Source organism: Dendropsophus ebraccatus, chromosome 1 (assembly GCF_027789765.1).
Source record: "Dendropsophus ebraccatus isolate aDenEbr1 chromosome 1, aDenEbr1.pat, whole genome shotgun sequence".
Taxonomy (NCBI): Eukaryota; Metazoa; Chordata; class Amphibia; order Anura; family Hylidae; genus Dendropsophus; species Dendropsophus ebraccatus.
In genome coordinates, this window is record NC_091454.1 from 25,715,785 (window position 1) to 25,733,325 (window position 17,541).

At 45.2% G+C, this 17,541-nt stretch overlaps 1 protein-coding gene across 1 annotated transcript; it reads left to right on the top strand.

Annotated features, from left to right (window-relative positions):
- The first annotated feature begins 4,568 nt into the window (after nt 1–4,568).
- LOC138790635 (ganglioside GM2 activator-like) lies at nt 4,569–10,643 on the top strand. The gene is made up of 4 exons (XM_069969126.1): nt 4,569–4,717; nt 8,215–8,370; nt 8,547–8,729; nt 10,000–10,643. The coding sequence occupies exons 1-4, from the start codon at nt 4,637–4,639 to the stop codon at nt 10,168–10,170; spliced, it is 591 nt and encodes a 196-aa protein (XP_069825227.1). The 5' UTR covers nt 4,569–4,636; the 3' UTR covers nt 10,171–10,643.
- Nucleotides 10,644–17,541: the final 6,898 nt, after the last annotated feature.

A 17,541-nucleotide genomic window follows, 5' to 3' on the forward strand; every position in this document is an offset into this window, starting at 1 on the left:
ATGTCACTGTCCCTTGGATAGCTCCAGTAATGTAACTGTCCATCTAAAAGCTCCAGTAATGTCACTGTCCATCAGGAAGCTCCAGTAATGTCACTGTCCATCAAAAAGCTCCAGTGATGTCATTATCCATCAGGAAGCTCCAATGATGTCACCGTCCATCAGAAAGTACCAGTGATGTCACTGTCCTTTGGGAGATCCAGTGATGTCACTGTCCATCAAAAAGCTCCAGTGATGTCATTATCCATCAGGAAGCTCTAATGATGTCACCATCCATCAGGAAGCACCAGTGATGTCACTGTCCTTTGGGAAGCTCCAGTAATGTCACTGTCCTTTGGGAAGCTTCAGCGATGTCACTGTCCATCAGGAAGCTCCAGTGATGTCACAGTCCATACGGAAACTCCAGTGATGTCACAGTCCACTGAGAAGCTCCAATGACATTGCTGTCTATTTACAGACACATGACTGAAGTTTTCTGAAACAGAGATGCTGGGACTTGCTTCTGTTCCTCCTCCTGAGCTTCCTACACTACAGTGGTAGTGCAGGCGGCCACCTGACTCCCATTCTGTAATAAAAACAGTGCTGTCACTTTATAGGGAGCTTAGGCGGGAAGAAAAACACAAAGGCTCCCCCAGAAAAGCTCTGATGTAACTGACATAATACACCACTATCTGCAGGACATACAGCAGCTGATAAGTACTGCGAGACTTGAGTTTTTAAAATGAAGCAATACAAATTTGATAACTTTATGACACCTGTTCATTTACACTGTGGAGAGGCAGCAAGTAAAGGCCATATTACATGGCACAATAATGAGGGAGAAGCAAGTGCCGACCTGTCAGGTCAGCACTGGATTCCCCACTGGCTGCCTGTGGTATTACACACACATACAACGAGCATAGAGCAGTGGGAGCGGCTGCCTGGATGATCCTTAGATAATTTGGGTTGCCCATTGGAGTGAGCGGTGGTCTGCTGCCACCGCTTCTTCTATACGGAGCAATGAGCAGCAGGCCGTCACTGACATGATTGCACTGTTTCAATGTGTTGGAAGAACAAGATTAGCTGACATTGTGCATGTTGGCTGATCGTGGTCTTTTACACTGTCCTATAACACCAAATGGGCAATAATCATTTTGTGTAATGATTAGTTTGAAAAAATACAAATGTCCCTCATGTTCAATCAAGGCAGCGGATGGATAAAAGGAGGGGGAAAGATGGATGTGGCACATGCAGTGTAGTCAGCCGCCAGCACTCATGCCTAGCTCACCCCTCCACACAGCTAGGTCCAATGTTTTTCTTGTTATCCTGGGAGCTCATTGAGATATTACAGGAACTTCAAAGAACCTCACTGTTCCCGATACCAATGCAGACTGGCTAAGTATCTTAAATATCTTTCCACTTCCAAGACGAGGTGAGCTACTTGTCTATCTCTGAAAAGCTACCTTCTTGCCTCGCCTCTGAGAGGGAGTAAAGCTAGTAAAGGGGAGAAGCGTTTACAATTGCCCCTTTGCGTGTCTGGTACCTAGGATAGATAGTCCAAAAGACAAGACCAGAGCTTTGTGGCTCAGATCAGAGTTGCATCCTGCCATGTCCTATAGGGAGATGTAATATAGGGGCCTTCAGGCTCGGTCAAGTACCAGAGCCCAGGTGTGACTGCTACGCCTGTTTTCCAGTGTCAATAAGCCTTGAAGAGAGGGTCATACTAGTAATACTACATTTCTTGAGCATATAAAAAAAGGTAATGGTGCATTTACACAGACAGATTTATCTAACAGATTCCTGAAGCCAAAGCCAGGAATGGATCTGAAAAGAGCAGAAATCAGTCTTTCCTTCATGACCTGTTGCCTGTTTATAGTCTGTTCCTGGTTTTGGCTTTAGAAATCTGTCAGATAAATCTGTCTGTGTAAACGCACCATAAGACCTTTCCATTAAAGGGGGTCCATACAAAGTTTTTAAAATTACAGGTATGAAGGCCAAAGTCATAATCCCAAAACCATAACCAAAATTATAATTATAATCCCAAAATTATATAGCCATAACTAGGAAAGATCATGTGCCCTATAAACACCTGGAATTTAGGGATTACCTTGAAAACATTAGATAGCTATGTAAGAGGATGTCAGGTAGGGACAGACAGGAGCTCACGCCCTTCATTTGACCACCATATATGCTGTGACTGAGCCATGGGCCCCGGGCATTGGGCCCATAGATAAGGTAAAGCCAAAGTAAATATGTAGAATCAAACTTCACTATATGTAGTGAAACCTAATCCTGCCCCGCACGACTTTCAAAAGACTTAGGGTGGATTCACACATAGCAGTTTTTGTTGTCAAAATATCTGCAAATGTTCCATGGATCTGAATGGAACCAGCAGAAATCCATGTGCTTGCCCACGACACATCCCCACGAGTGTGTAGCAGAGTTGCCAAAATTGTTCAGGTTCGGCAACATTCTCCAAATCCGAACATTTGGCATTTGACTCCCAGTGTCTGTAAAAAATTTTCAAAAGCCAGTCAAATGCCAAACATTTGGATTGGAGAACATTGCCAAAACCGAACAGTTTTGGCAACACCACTCAACACTAAACCCTACTCATCTGAATGATACCTACTGAAATCCATGTCCTTGCCCCAGACACAACCCCAATGAGCATGTTATAGTTACTGCGAGGATTTGTGGAGTTTAGGACCCTCCTTTTTAGGAAATCAGGACACCATGGGATAAAACATAAAAGAGCTGGGGGGAAATATGAAGGAACAAGAATAATCTGAGGATGCAATGTGTAGGGAATGGAGGTAGACTGTAGACTACATTGACATACTGGGCCTCGAATTCACAATAAACTCTAAATGGATTGCATTGCAATGAATGAGTGGAATCCCTTATTCCTTATTGCAAGTGTAGGAAGGGTAAGCAATGGCCTAGGTGGCCTTTAAAGAAGGATTTATGGATTATAAAGAATTATCTGCCTTTGGATCGTTTTACCAGTCGCTGTTAGGGCCCTATAACACGGGACGATTATTGTGCAGAAAATCGTTATATAGTTTAAATTTAAACAATAATCGTTCCGTGTAATTGCAGTCAATGATCAAAACATAGTTCGTGTGTCACTAAACGTTCATTAAGATCTGACCCCAAAATCTTTTCTGATTGTTCGCTGTAATTCCGCATTTGTTCACTAATTGTTCAGTGTAATCATTCTTTTGCTGAGATTAGATGGAGTAAACGTAACTTACGACCATCGTCTAATATGGTGAACAATTTCAGGTTAACGATAAACAATCTCGTTTGCAATCGTTTATTGTTAAAAATCGCTTACTCTTTATGTATAAGAACGCTAGGTTTGCCAAGAAACAATAGGGAACAATTTAAAGGGGTACTCTGGGCCAGCTTACTATGCAATGGAGCTCAGCTGTCAGAAGTCTGAAGTCACGGATGCGTTCTAGGGCTGCCATTCTGCACCGTGGCGTCAGCTGCAGAGGGCGCTTGTACAGTACAGTGTCTGAAGAGGAGGGGGTCACAGCCTGCCGCAAGAGACGTCCTCTGCATCACGGCACAGAATGGTGTCACTGGAACGCAGACGTGCCTCGCCATCAGACTTCCAGCAGCTGAGCTCCGTTCCAAAGTAAGCTGGCCCAGAGAACCCCTTTAATATGAAAACTAGTATTCTAAACTTTAAATTTCACAACTACCTCCTTGGGCACCAATAGATCTTGTCCTTTTCTTTTTCACAGTAACCCTATATCTTACAAGATGGATAATTGTAATGGTTTCTTTTAAGCATCACCATTATATGTTTTAGAAGAACAACACCAGGCATAATGTCCAGCATCATCTCTACGGCCAGTGCAGACTGGTGATTGATCAATGATATCACTTTCATCCCATTCTCCACACCCCATGATTTTTCTCATTAGCTCCTATAATCTTGATTTCATTTAAGTGCTGGGTTTTCTATGTCTAAATCATATCTCATTCAGCGGGTGTCTTAAACTTTTGTCACAAAAATTGATACCTATTTCCTCCTTTGTGCTGCTAGCTGACTGGGAACAACCAACTTCTTTAGCCACACTCTGGGGGAGATTTATCGAAGGGTGTAAAATTTAGACTGGTGCAAACTACCCACAGCAACCAATCACAGCTCAGCTTTAGGCAGTGCTGAAAGGAAAGCTAAGATGTGATTGGTTGCTGTGGGCAGTTTGCACCAGTCTAAATTTTACACCCTTCGATAAATCCCCCCCTCTGTGTCTTATGTGTCAATATATCTTATGTGTCTATATTTTTTTATGATCTGTGTCTTATGTCTATGTTTCTTGACGATGTGATGAACTTACCCATCTTATCACATTTTCTCTCAGTTATCCAAAATCCACGGCTCAATGATCTGTAAGCATTTTCCATGTACCTGCAGACTTAAGGGAGGGGAGATGCTGAAAATAATATTAGTATACAGTGTGATTGTAATCTCTTTATCTTGTTTATTTCATATCTGCTGTTAATGGATTATTCTACAGATAAGCGGCTCCAGTGTTTGCTGTAATAAGAACACATATATAAGGTGAAGTAGATGTAGGACAAAAATATCAAAGTTACATTCGCACTCCTGACTGTGACTTATCCCCAAGCTGGTGTAGCAGCCATGGCAAACCTAGCATTGTGCTTTCTGGTCGCTTTTGCAGCGGTCGGACAAGCTGTAAGGATGCCATGGAGATTGGCAACGGTAAGAACAATTAGGGGGGGTCAGTATTGCACATATTACTTATGTCTATTATTGAATATGAGGACAGTAGAGGGTGGTCCTTCTCAATAGGCCAGAGAGGATGGCGCCCACTGTCGTATATCAAGTATACATGTTTATTACAGGGATTTCTATGAGTGAAATGAGTATGGGAATAAGCTTGTTCAGATGCCAGACGACTGGATGACGGATCTCTTTTTGCTTAATATCTGCTGAAAGACGCTACATAATTTAAACACTTCTTCGTCCGTGTTAAAAATTGAACATTCTCTTCTTCGTTTACACAGGAAGAGTGCCATACACACAGATGTGGCTGTGCCTGGTACTGCATGTCAATCCCAGGTCAGTCAGTCAATTGAATGGGACTGAGCTGCAGTAACAGGCACAGCTGCCCATATGGACAAGCCAGTTGCTTCGGGTCTGATCAACATTGAAGTCTACTGTACAAGTGCACCTATGTATTTCCCCCTTGTCTCACCTGCTGTTATTATGAAGATGTTTAATTTCTTCTGCAATCTTGTTAAATTTTTTTGTTGTTTTTCAGTTGGATATTGTGTCATATAAACAGGCAGTGTAGTGTATAACAGAGGAATACACATTAAGGCTATGTTCCCACACAGTATTTTTGGTCAGTATTTTGCAACCAAAATCAGGAGTGGACTGAAAACACAGAAAGGCTATGGTCACACACTTTTGAAATTGAGTGGATGGCCGTCAATTACCATTATTTTCAAACAACGGCCATTATTTGCCATTAAATGACGGGCATCCACTCAATTTCAACAGTGTGTGAACATAGCCTTTCTGTCTTCTCAATCCACTCCTGGTTTTGGTTGTAAAATACTGACCAAAATACTGAGTGACATCATAGTCATCACTTTCTTAAAAAAAAAAAAAAAAAGCGCCACCTCTGTCCTCAGCTTGTGTTTGGTATTGCAGCTGAGTTCCAGAGAAGTGAATGGAAGAGAGTTGTAATACCACAAACAACCCGAGGACAGGGTAGGTGCTATTTTTTTAAAAGAAAGCAGCCATGTTTTTTCTAATGTTCCAACTACTGGAACCCCCTGCAATCTTAAGAATGGGTTTTACACCCCCTACTGACGAGGGGAATGGCAACGCCCATTTGTCAACTGTTTTCATACATCACCAGAGGGAATAACAGAGGAATACAAGAATTTGCTAAAACTGCAACGCTGGAGGGTCTTGTATACTGTTACAGTACTAATAATTATACTATTAACCACTAGAGGGCAGTGTGCTCTTCCAAATGTAAATGCATTGCTTAGTGAAATGCAAGATAAATCTGGTAAAGGTGACATTTCTGGCTAGTCTTCGTGAAGAGGACGAGATGCTGACACCATACGATTGCACAATAGGGTTTTTTTCCCCTTTAGTTTCTATTGATTTGCCATCTGCCTTTATTGGTTGTATGTGATGCTGTGCAGCTGCAGTGTTTGCTGTACTGAGCCTTAGAGGGTTATAGGGAGAAGCAGATGTAGGATCTGACTGCAGAGCAGGTTCTAGCTGCATTTCTCTCATAGCCACCTCAGCGTATATCAGCTATGGCAAAGCTTGTATCCTGCGTCCTGGTTACCTTGGCAGCTTTAGGGCATCTATCCGAAGCCATCATAATAATTCCATGGTGGAAACTCGCTACGGTAAGATCTATTACTGAGGGTACAATTTCATTATTGCTTCCCCACTGACCATTCTCTTTTGTCCTATTGTCATTTATTTTACAACCAGATGTAGCAGAGTTAGATTTGTCTTGCGCTGATCTGTTTATACATAATGAGTGAAGATAATGCAGTAGGCTTATTTGCAGTCCTATGTAAGCTGGTCATTGATATAACATTTTGCTTATGTATACCAGAACATTTTGATGAATTCCTCTAAAAATCATAGGATGACTGAGATCCCACGATCTCAGCGCTATGAAATGCACTTGATAGTTCTTCTATGACTCGGTCCACATAATCATAATTTATAATGTTTAGTCTATTGTCGTACTGTGGTGTACATTGCATTACAATTTTTTGCTGGTATCCCATTGCATGCCAACCACAAAACTCAATGTGAATCGGCACATTTTATAAAAACTTAAAAATTAGATGTGACTTTAAGGCCTCCTGAACACGTACGTATTGGTTTTGCAGTCATCTGTAGTCAAAACAAATAACCGTTTACCTTCAGCTGTGCTCGACAAATGGGGGAGATTAAGGGTGCGTTTACACAGAAAAATTTATCTGACAGATTTTGGAAGCCAAAGCCAGGAATGGATTTGAAAAGAGGATAGATCCCAGTCTTTCCTTTATGACCTGATCCCTGTTTATAGGCTGTTCCTGGTTTTGGCTTCAAAGATCTGTCAGATAAATCTGTCTGTGTAAACGCACCATAAGGGCCCTATTTCACCGGACGATTATCGTTTGCATAATCGTTAACGATTAACGATCTCAAACGACCGCTATTGCGAAAGACCTGAAAACGTTCACTCATTTCCATGGAACGATAATCGTTACTTATGATCGTATTTGCGATCGTTTTTTCTTCGCTATTTCTTCGCTATTGCGTTCGTATCTACTGCGAACGACCGAACGACATGTTATTCAATGCGAACGATTTGTGAACGTTTTGCGAATGAGCAACGATAAAAATAGGTCCAGGTCTTATAAAGCAATCAATGATTTCTCGTTCGGTAGTTAATCGTTAACTGCATTTCAACCGAATGATTATTGTTTGGATTCGGACGATTCAACGATAATCTGAACAATAATCGTCCGGTGAAATAGGGCCCTAAGGCTGGGTTGACACTACGTATATTTCAGTCAGTATTGTGGTCCTCATTTTGCAACCAAAACCAGGAGTGGATTAAAAACACAGAAAGGCTCTGTTCACACAATGGTGAAATTGAGTGGATGGCCGCCATATAACAGTAAATAACGGCCATTATTTCAATATAACAGCCGTTGTTCTAAAATAACAGCAAATATTTGCCGTTAAATAGCGGCCATCCACTCAATTTCAACATTGTATGAACAGAGCCTTTCTGTGTTTTCAATCCACTCCTGGTTTTGGTTGCAATATAAGGACCACAATACTGACTGAAATATACGTAGTGTGAACCCAGCCTAAGATACCAAGAGGTGATGGTGCAGAAAGACAGTAATCATCCCAGAGTGTGACACCTAACACAGTTACCTACAGACAGGTGGTATAATACTTAGTGGCACACCCGTATCAGGACACTACATGCTCCCCCACTTAAAATAAGCCGTCCATGGTGTAACAAACGAGGAAATGATGCAGGCAATAGAAGTATAATAGGGGCCCTGGGAAAATGCATGGTGGGCAGCATGTGGACCGCTCTTCTGTCTTTAGGGATACTATTATTATCTATGCACCAGACAGTTCATACAGAATCCTTGTAATGATATAGTGAACTCTGAAAAGTAATTGTCATTTTTTTGTGTTTCTTACAGGAACTGAAGAGTATTACATGGGAAAACTGTGATTCAGGAGATCTGCCTGGAACAATCAAGAGTCTTTCTATTACCCCCGACCCTGTCACTATGCCTGGAGATGTGACCGTCTCCCTGGTCCTGAACACTGATGTGCCCTTAACTTCTCCCCTCCAGGTAAGTGTCCTGAACATTTCACTTCAAGTCCCCCACATTCCCAATTATCCTTTTTTCCTGAAAAGAATCAGGGCACCCTACACAAAGCCTGTCCAATTAGCTTTTTACAGTTGTCTAAGTCCAATACTCGAGACTGTGTGAAACAGAGAAGTGTCATACCATCCTCTCTATTCCAGATCAAAATCACTGCTGAGAAAGAATTGCTGGGCGAGTGGCTGACCGTCCCCTGTGTCGATAAATTTGGCAGCTGCACCTACACTGATGTCTGTGATTTGCTGGACTCTTTCTTCAAGCCAGGACAGCAGTGTCCAGGGCCCCTGGCTACCTATGGCCTACCCTGTCACTGTCCCTTCAAGGCTGTAAGCATACAATTCAAGTCCTTGCCAACTTGACTTTGTAAACTAATTCATCTTATTGTCTTCAATTTCAGTTTCATTCACATCTATGCTGGGGGTACGGCTGCTGAAAATGTACTGTACAGTGGTGCCTTGGATTACGAGCATAATTTGTCCTGGGACTGTGCTTGTAATCCAAATCCACTCTTAAACCAAAGCAAATTTTCCTATAGAAAATGATAGAAATGCAGACAATTGGTTCCGTACCCCAAAAATAATGATTTATTATTCTGAATAACGTGAAACAGATGAAACAAACATTTATAAGAAGCTGAATCTGTGATATTATAAGTTACTGTACAGTAATGGAGAGTATGGGAAACACAAGGGCGGACAGAGACTGCAGGGAGTATGAAGGAATGAGCAGGACAGATGTGGGCACATAATGCAGCGCTCTCTGTCTGGGGAGAGAGGTTACAACTATGAAGAGATTACCTCCACAGTCCTGTCCCTTGATGTAAGCCCCAGCTTAAAGTGGATCTGCTATGATTTGGAAGGCAAGGGAGACTTCCTGGGTCACAGTACAGGGCTGTAGACCAAGCTATGCAGACCATGACCCTCTTCCACTTGCGCTCCCATCCAGTACAGGGAGCTCTTACACCAAAGCAATGCTTTTAAACCAAGTCACAATTTAAAAAAACTGTGAGCTCTTAAACCAAAACGCTCTAAAACCAAGTTACTCTTAAACCAAGGTACCAATGTATTATTAAATAGTATGGCACTAACATTTATGCAGGGCGCCACTTCTATGTTGTTTTTAACCCCCCTAGGAGGTGTCTTGGTAAGACAACTCCTTTAAATGACCTCACCAGTCCACCCCCATCCATCCACCTTAGCATCATAGTCATACATGCCTGAGGTGTTGTCAGGCACATTCCCCATAACCAACCCCCTCTGTAAAGGTGGCCATACATTTCCAATAACTGTCAGCAAGTCATCATCTGTTCTGACCTCTCCAGACATATGCAAAGCCAAACGTTCATGATTCCTCTATGCCTCCTCTGGCTTATCCCTAACACAACAATAAAGATAGACAGTAAAAATCAAACACGCCAACCCTTCTCTCCACTCACATCATGTTGGTTATGAGTTGGGAGGATCCCGGCAGACAGACCCCCACGGTCTGATACTTACCCCTATCCTGTCTAATAACCTTGGGATAACCCCTGTAGAGTAGTAAGCTGTCACTTTTTCTAAATTAAAAGCATAATAATTCTAATATTCTACTTTTCAGGGTTCCTACGCTCTCCCAACCACCAATTTTAAGATCCCAAACCTGTCTCTCCCCTCCTGGATGGCTGATGGGAGCTACAGAGTAACCGGAGTTCTGACCCACAATGATAAGGAGATCGGATGTGCTAAGTTTACTTTCACTCTGTCATCTACCTCCTCCTGGTGGTGGTAAGAAGACTCTGCAACTACCTGCAACTCCAGAGAGATTCCATTTCCAAAACGATTTCCCTACACAGCATCGATGCTACCGTTGGATCATGGCATCTTATTGGATAAATATATGTACTGATATAAGTGTCTGTGTATGTACAGATGCAGCAGAGCTGAGTTTGTTGTGATGGATATAGTAAGGCACAGCAATGATGCAGCCAAAAAATTACAAATTCAGCTCTGCTACATCTGTGAGTAAGGCTAATGGTGAAAATGAATTGGAAGTAAAGTCCAGCTACTAGTAAATAAAGCTGCTTATCAGGTGTCAGAATTGACATAGAAAAGATTAGGATTTCACTTGTCTTCTCAGGATCTCTCTCCAGAGTTCCCTTTGTCCGCAATGGAGCCACACTCTAGAGAAAACAGGCTCCATTTATTACCAATCCATATAGATCTGATCCGTGATCACAACCAATAAACCTGTACCTACTTATACATGTCTGTCTGTGCGATTCATGTATATATGGTGATAGAAGTTCAAAGTAGAACATACAACAGGACAATAGGTGATGGAGACAGCTCCCTCCTCCCTACACAGTGACCTCTGCACATGACATAGAGCATGCCCACAACACTCTCCTACTGTACATGCGCACTATGATAAATTATATTATAAATGAGTATAACATGACATGTATAGGATAGGAAGGTAGAAGACAGGGTAAAGGAAATTTTAGGGAGGAAGTATCCACATCACTGCTGCACGTACCGCTATCTTATGGGGATGGCTGGGCAGCAGCCTAGTATGCTGGCAGGAAGCATCCAGAATCATGGGTGGAACGTACAGCAGTGGTATAGAAGCCAGTGGCGGATTAACTGTACCATAGGCCCTGGGCTATGCATACCTTAGGCACCATGTTTTTATAGTGTTTCGTACCCACCTATATACAGGCTCCCCATCCATAGCGCCAAAAATTATAATATTGCCCACTTCTGTAGTCCATGCTATATTAGTTCCCTTAATAGAACCCCATAATGCTGTCTCTTAAAATAGTTACCCATAATTCCCCCTAAACAGTAGGTAATCCCATAACAGTGCCCCATAAACAGTTAATTCCCCCAATAATCCACAATAGTGCCCCATATTGAGGTTACCTCAATAGTGTCACATAGTTTCACAAATCCACCACCATTACCACACAGTGACTTAATAATACCACTCTACTGGTACTGAATAAAACCCACTAAATATGTACAAATATTAGGCCCCCTCTGTGCCTCCATTTGGTATAAGCCCTCTCTGTTCCTCTATATAGTAAAGGTCTTCTCTGTGCCTCCCTATAATAATTAGACCTCTCAATGCCCCATATAGTACTTAGGTCCCTCTGCGTCCCCATATAATATTTAGGTTCCTCTGTGTCTCCAAACAGCTGTTAGGTAACCCCCCCCCTATTTAAACCCCCCTGTAGGAAAAAAAAAACAGACAAACCCCTGAAGGTAAACCTCCCCTGTAGAAGCCCCACTTTTAAAGCAGTCCCCTTGTTTGTACCCCCGCTCCACTTTCTCTGTAAGTAATCCCCCTCTAGATGATATATATAAAAAAAAAGCATACTTACCTGGAACTCAAGCAGTCGCCTCAGTATTCCCTCCACTCCCCCTCTGCAGTGCTAGGGGAGTGAGTAGGGCTAGGGCATAATACTGCCAGTGGCTACAAGAGCTCTTGGCAGTCCGGGGGGCTAGTGGCTCATCACTTTGTTTGTCAGAGCGCTGAGTCGTTTAGCTGCAAGTGTTTACAAACACTTACCAGATGCAACACCGAGTGGCCGAGTGTGCCCCATTGCCTGGTGCTGATGCAGGCTTTGAAACGCAGAGCACAGATCTATTAGAGCTAATAGCTCACTATCATTGTACAATTGTTAAGGCCCCTCCCTGCTGTACATCCCCCATATAGAATAGCCCCATTGCTGTACATGTACATCCCTCCCATATAGAATAGCCTCCCTGTGCATCCCCCCATATAGAATAGCCCCCCTGTGCATCCCCCCATATAGAATAGCCCCCCTGAACATCCCCCATATAGAATAGCCCCCCCTCCCATCCCCCCATATAGAATAGCCCCTCCTCACATCCTCCATATAGAATAGCCCCCTTGTGCATCCCCCCAATATAGAATAGCCCCCCGTGCATCCCCCCATATAGAATAGCCCCCTGTGCATCCCCCCATATAGAATAGCCCCCCTGTTCATCCCCCTTATAGAATAGCCCCCCTGTGCATCCCCATATAGACTAGCCCACCCTGCATCCACCCTGTGCATCCCCCATATAGAATAGCCCCCCTGCATCTCCCTATATAAATTAGCCCCCCTGTGCATCCCCCCATATAGACTAGCCCACACTGCATCCACCCTGTGCATCCCCCATATAGAATAGCCCCCCTGCATCTCCCTATATAAATTAGCCCCCCTGTGCATCCCCCCATATAGACTAGCCCACACTGCATCCACCCTGTGCATCCCCCATATAGAATAGCCCCCCTGCATCTCCCTATATAAATTAGCCCCCCTGTGCATCCCCCCATATAGACTAGCCCACACTGCATCCACCCTGTGCATCCCCCATATAGAATAGCCCGCCTGCAGCTCCCCATATAAATTAGCCCACCTGTGCATCCCCCCATATAAAATAGCCCCCCTGCATCCCCCCTTAAATAACCCCCCCCCGCATTCCCCCATATAGAATAGCCCCCCTGCATCCCCCCTTAAATAACCCCCCCCCCTGCATCTCCCCATATAGAATAGTCCCCCCTGCATCCCCCCAGTATAGAATAGCTCCCCCCTGCATCCCCCCCATATAAAATAGCCCCCCTGTAGAGCCTAGGCCAGCCAGCCAGCCCCACCATGGCCACATGTGAAAAAAAAAAAAAAAAGGAAAATTCTCACCTCCCACCAGCTTCTTCCTCCCGGATCTTCGGTCTACAGCTGCTTCTTCCTGCTGCATCGCGGCAGCGGCACCTCTCCTTGCTCTCCTCTTAGGTCCTGACAACTTTCAGCTTCGAAGACCGGCCCAGGGGAACATGCCACAAGACTGTCTGGAAGGGCCGGGGGCCAATGGCTCCCTGGCTCTGTCAGTCAGAGCGCGGCAGGCTGCGCTATTCTTGCAGCCACTGCTGAGGGCTGGTGCACATGGTGGCCAGGACTGGTGCCCCCGGATTAGAAGTCCTGGCAGCCCAGCAGGCATTTGCCCGGTTTGCCAGACTACCAATACGGGCCTGCACCACATACTAACACCACCGCTGCTGACTAACACCACCACATACTGACCAATACCACCACATACTAACACCACCGCTGCTACTGACTAATACCACCACATACTGACTAACACCACCGCTGCTACTGAATAACATCCGTTGTACACAGATCACTATGACCTCATCCAGTCATATAGAGGCTGACCCAGCCCTACACAGGCTCTGTACACCATATACATTACAGTGCAGTTATATCAGGTGACTCACAGGAAACGACTTCTCTGATCGGAGTTCTTCCTTTTTCATCTTCTTTTCCATCTGCCCTGGGCCATTAGAACTTCTCCGAGCCACAAATCCACAGAATCTGCCAGACAAACATATTAGGCTCCTCACTCCTCACCATTTTCATCTCACACACTGCACATCTGTATTGGCCCTTTTGTGTCCTCATTTAGTAGGTAGGCTGACTAAATGTGACCCCCCCCCCCCTTATAGTATATGCCCGCCACTATGTAGCCTCCTTATAGATGCCCCCTCTGTGTATCCCCTCTTATAGATGCCCCCCCATGTTGCCCCCCTTAGGCCCCGTTCCCACTGAGCAAAGCTAGCGGAATTCCGCGACGGAATTGTCCGCCGCGGAATGCCGTTAGCCTCCCGCTCATAATGGGAGTCTATGGGAGGCGCGCGCGGCTGCTCTGTACGCGCTGAAGAATGAACATGTTTATTCTTCAGCACGGACAGGGCAGGAGCGCGCGCCTCCCATAGACTCCCATTATGAGCGGGAGGCTAACGGCATTCCGCGGTGGACAATTCCGTCGCAGAATTCCGCTAGCTTTGCTCAGTGGGAACGGGGCCTTATAGATGGCCCCCCTCTCCCCCTATGTTGCCCCCTCCTTATAGATGGCCCCCCTTATAGATAGCCCCTTTCCCCCCTCCTATAGATGGCCCCCTCTCTCCCACCCTCTATAGATGGCCCTCTCTCCCCCTCCCTATAGATGGCCCTTTCTCCCCCTCCCTTCTATAGATGGCCCCCTCGCTTCCCCCCTCCTTATAGATGGCCCCCTCTCTTCCCCCCCTCCTTATAGATGGCCCCCTCTCTTCCCTCCTCCTTATAGATGGCCCCCTCTCCTCCACCCCTTAAAGATGCCCCCTCTCCCCCCCCCTATAAATGGCCCCCTCTCCCTCCTATAGAATGCCCCCTCTCCCCTTCCTCCTATAGATAGCCCCACAATGCACACAGCAATAGCCTCACACTACACACAGCTATAGACCCCCACACTGCACACAGCTATAGCCTCACACTACACACAGCTATAGAGCCCCACACTACACACAGCTACAGAGCCCCCACACTACACACAGCTACAGAGCCCCCACACTACACACAGCTATAGAGCCACACACTACACACAGCTATAGCCCCACACACTACACACAGCTATAGCCCCTCACACTGCACACAGCTATAGCCTCACACTACACACAGCTATAGACCCCCACACTACACACAGCTATAGCCTCACACTACACACAGCTATAGACCCCCACACTACACACAGCTATAGAGCCCCACACTACATACAGCTATAGACCCCCACACTACATACAGCTATAGACCCCCACACTACATACAGCTATAGCCCCCCCCCACTACACACAGCTATAGGCTCCCACACTACACACAGCTATAGACCCCCACACTACACACAGCTACAGACCCCCACACTGCACACAGCTATAGCCCCTCACACTACACACAGCTATAGCCCCTCACACTACACACAGCTATAGCCCTTCACACTACACACAGCTATATAGCCCCACACTACACACAGCTATAGAGCCCCACACTACACACAGCTATAGACCCCCCCACTACACACAGCTATAGAGCCCCACACTACACACAGCTATAGAGCCCCACACTACACACAGCTATAGAGCCCCACACTACACACAGCTATAGGCTCCCACACTACACACAGCTATAGAACCACACTACACACAGCTATAGAGCCCCACACTACACACAGTTATAGCCCCACACTACACACAGCTATAGCCCCCACACTACACACAGCTATAGCCCCTCACACTACACACAGCTATAGAGCCCCACACTACACACAGCTATAGAGCCCCACACTACACACAGCTATAGAGCCCCACACTACACACAGCTATAGAGCCCCACACTACACACAGCTATAGACCCCCTAATGTAATAGTACCACACACTGTGCCCTCCCAATGTAATATTACCACACACTGTGCCCTCCCAATGTAATATTACCACACACTGTGCCCTCCTAATGTAATAGCACCACACACTGTGCCCTCCCAATGTAATAGCACCACACACTGTACCTCAGTGTTGTACTGACATGTTGCAGACATATACCCCAGGAACCATGTCCAAATTACATGGATTTTTTTTTTATATTGTATATTTTTTTCACATTTAACAACACTGAACACATACAGGACAGGTGACATATGGGAGAATGACACATGGAGGGGGCACATATGGGTGTAGGGCAGGTCACATATGGGGGCAGAGAGGGGCAAATCCGGGCACATGAGGGGAAGGATAAGTTTGGGGTACAGCAGGTCACATACAGGAGAAAGATGTATGGAGGACAACAAGACACATATGGAGAGTAGAGAGGGGCAGACATGGTGGAAGAACAAGGAGGGAGTAGAGAGCACAGGCATACAGGACCACCTTATCCCTCCTTTTCTCCATCTTTATACACTCCCCGTCCTTGAGGAGCTCTCAGGCCGGAGCTGACTGGCTGCCGTGACAGGATTCCCGCCTTTTCCTGTCACACAGGCTCATCATGCAGGGGAGGAGCTGCTGCTGTACTGCCCACACAGGACGCCTCCCTGTCTTTCTAGGCTCAGCTGTCCGCCAGTATTCTCAGGTATCTTCTGGGTCCTGGTGTCCTCCCACTTGCTATATGAGCATATGTGAGCTGTGTAATAGAGAGGGAAAGGACTCCCAGTAGAGAGGAGAAGAGACTATTCACAGTTCGGGGCTTGTGCGCCAACCCCAGCCAGCCGACCAGGAGGTGCAGTGAATACATTATGTAAACTAGCATGGGCGGGGCAATTATTAGGGGGTGTGGCTGTTCCCTGCAGAGTACTGGATATGTAACACCCTTGTGCAGCCAGTAGAGGGAGCCTGCTGTGCAGAGGAAGACCTGGTGGGCAGAGGACCGCGGCCATAGTGGGGAACGGTCCATCTGGCATGGGCAGTCCGGCCCTGGCATGTGGCTGCTGAGTATAGAATGCCAGGGCTGCTTTATAGTTACAGTCCAGCCGTGGGATTGATAAATGGGTGGTCTGATGTGGAGCGCCCCTCCCCCTCCCCTCCATAGATATTAAGCTGGCAGCGCTGCATTACACGGAGTAATAAAAGCTCTTATGTCACCTCGGAAATGCTGGGTCTTTATTTCTGTAAATAAAAACAAATCCTCTCAGGATTGTGCCATGTCCTAGGTGCCCTGTGCCCGCAGCGCCTCTTCCCCTGTATAATGAGGTGGATGCTGGGAACTGCTAATGTCTCAGAGACCAAATCTTCCCCCAGCCCCAGGACATATAGTTGTGGTGCGGCCACAGGGAGTCCCTGGTACTCTCTATCTATCTATCTATCTATCTATCTATCTATCTATCTATCTATCTATCATGTATCTATCTATCTATCTATTATCTATCTCCTATCTATCTATCTATCTATCTATCTATCTATCTATCTATCTATCTATCTATCTATCTATCTATCATGTATCTATCTCCTATCTATCTATCTATCTATCATGTATCTATCTATCTATCTATCTATCTATCTATCTATCTATCTATCTATCTATCTATCTATCTATCTATCTCCTATCAATCTATCTATCTCCTATCTATTATCTATCTATCTATCTCCTATCTATCTATCTCCTATCTATCTATCTATCTATCTATCTATCTATCTATCTATCTATCTATCTATCTATCTATCTATCTCCTATCTATCTATATGCAAGTAATTTCAGCAGCACTGATGGTAATGTAAACGGGTGCCTCTTGTAGTCTTAACCACGGACTTACTTATATATTCAAAGTAGATTCAATGGCACTCCAAGATAAATT

Coding starts and splice junctions, on each gene's coding strand:
- LOC138790635 (XM_069969126.1), top strand. CDS start 4,637: ATGGCAAACCTAGCATTGTGCTTTCTGGTCGCTTTTGCAGCGGTCGGA. Junction 4,718..8,214: donor TGCCATGGAGATTGGCAACG/GTAAGAACAATT, acceptor TGTTTCTTACAG/GAACTGAAGAGTATTACATG. Junction 8,371..8,546: donor CCTTAACTTCTCCCCTCCAG/GTAAGTGTCCTG, acceptor TCTCTATTCCAG/ATCAAAATCACTGCTGAGAA.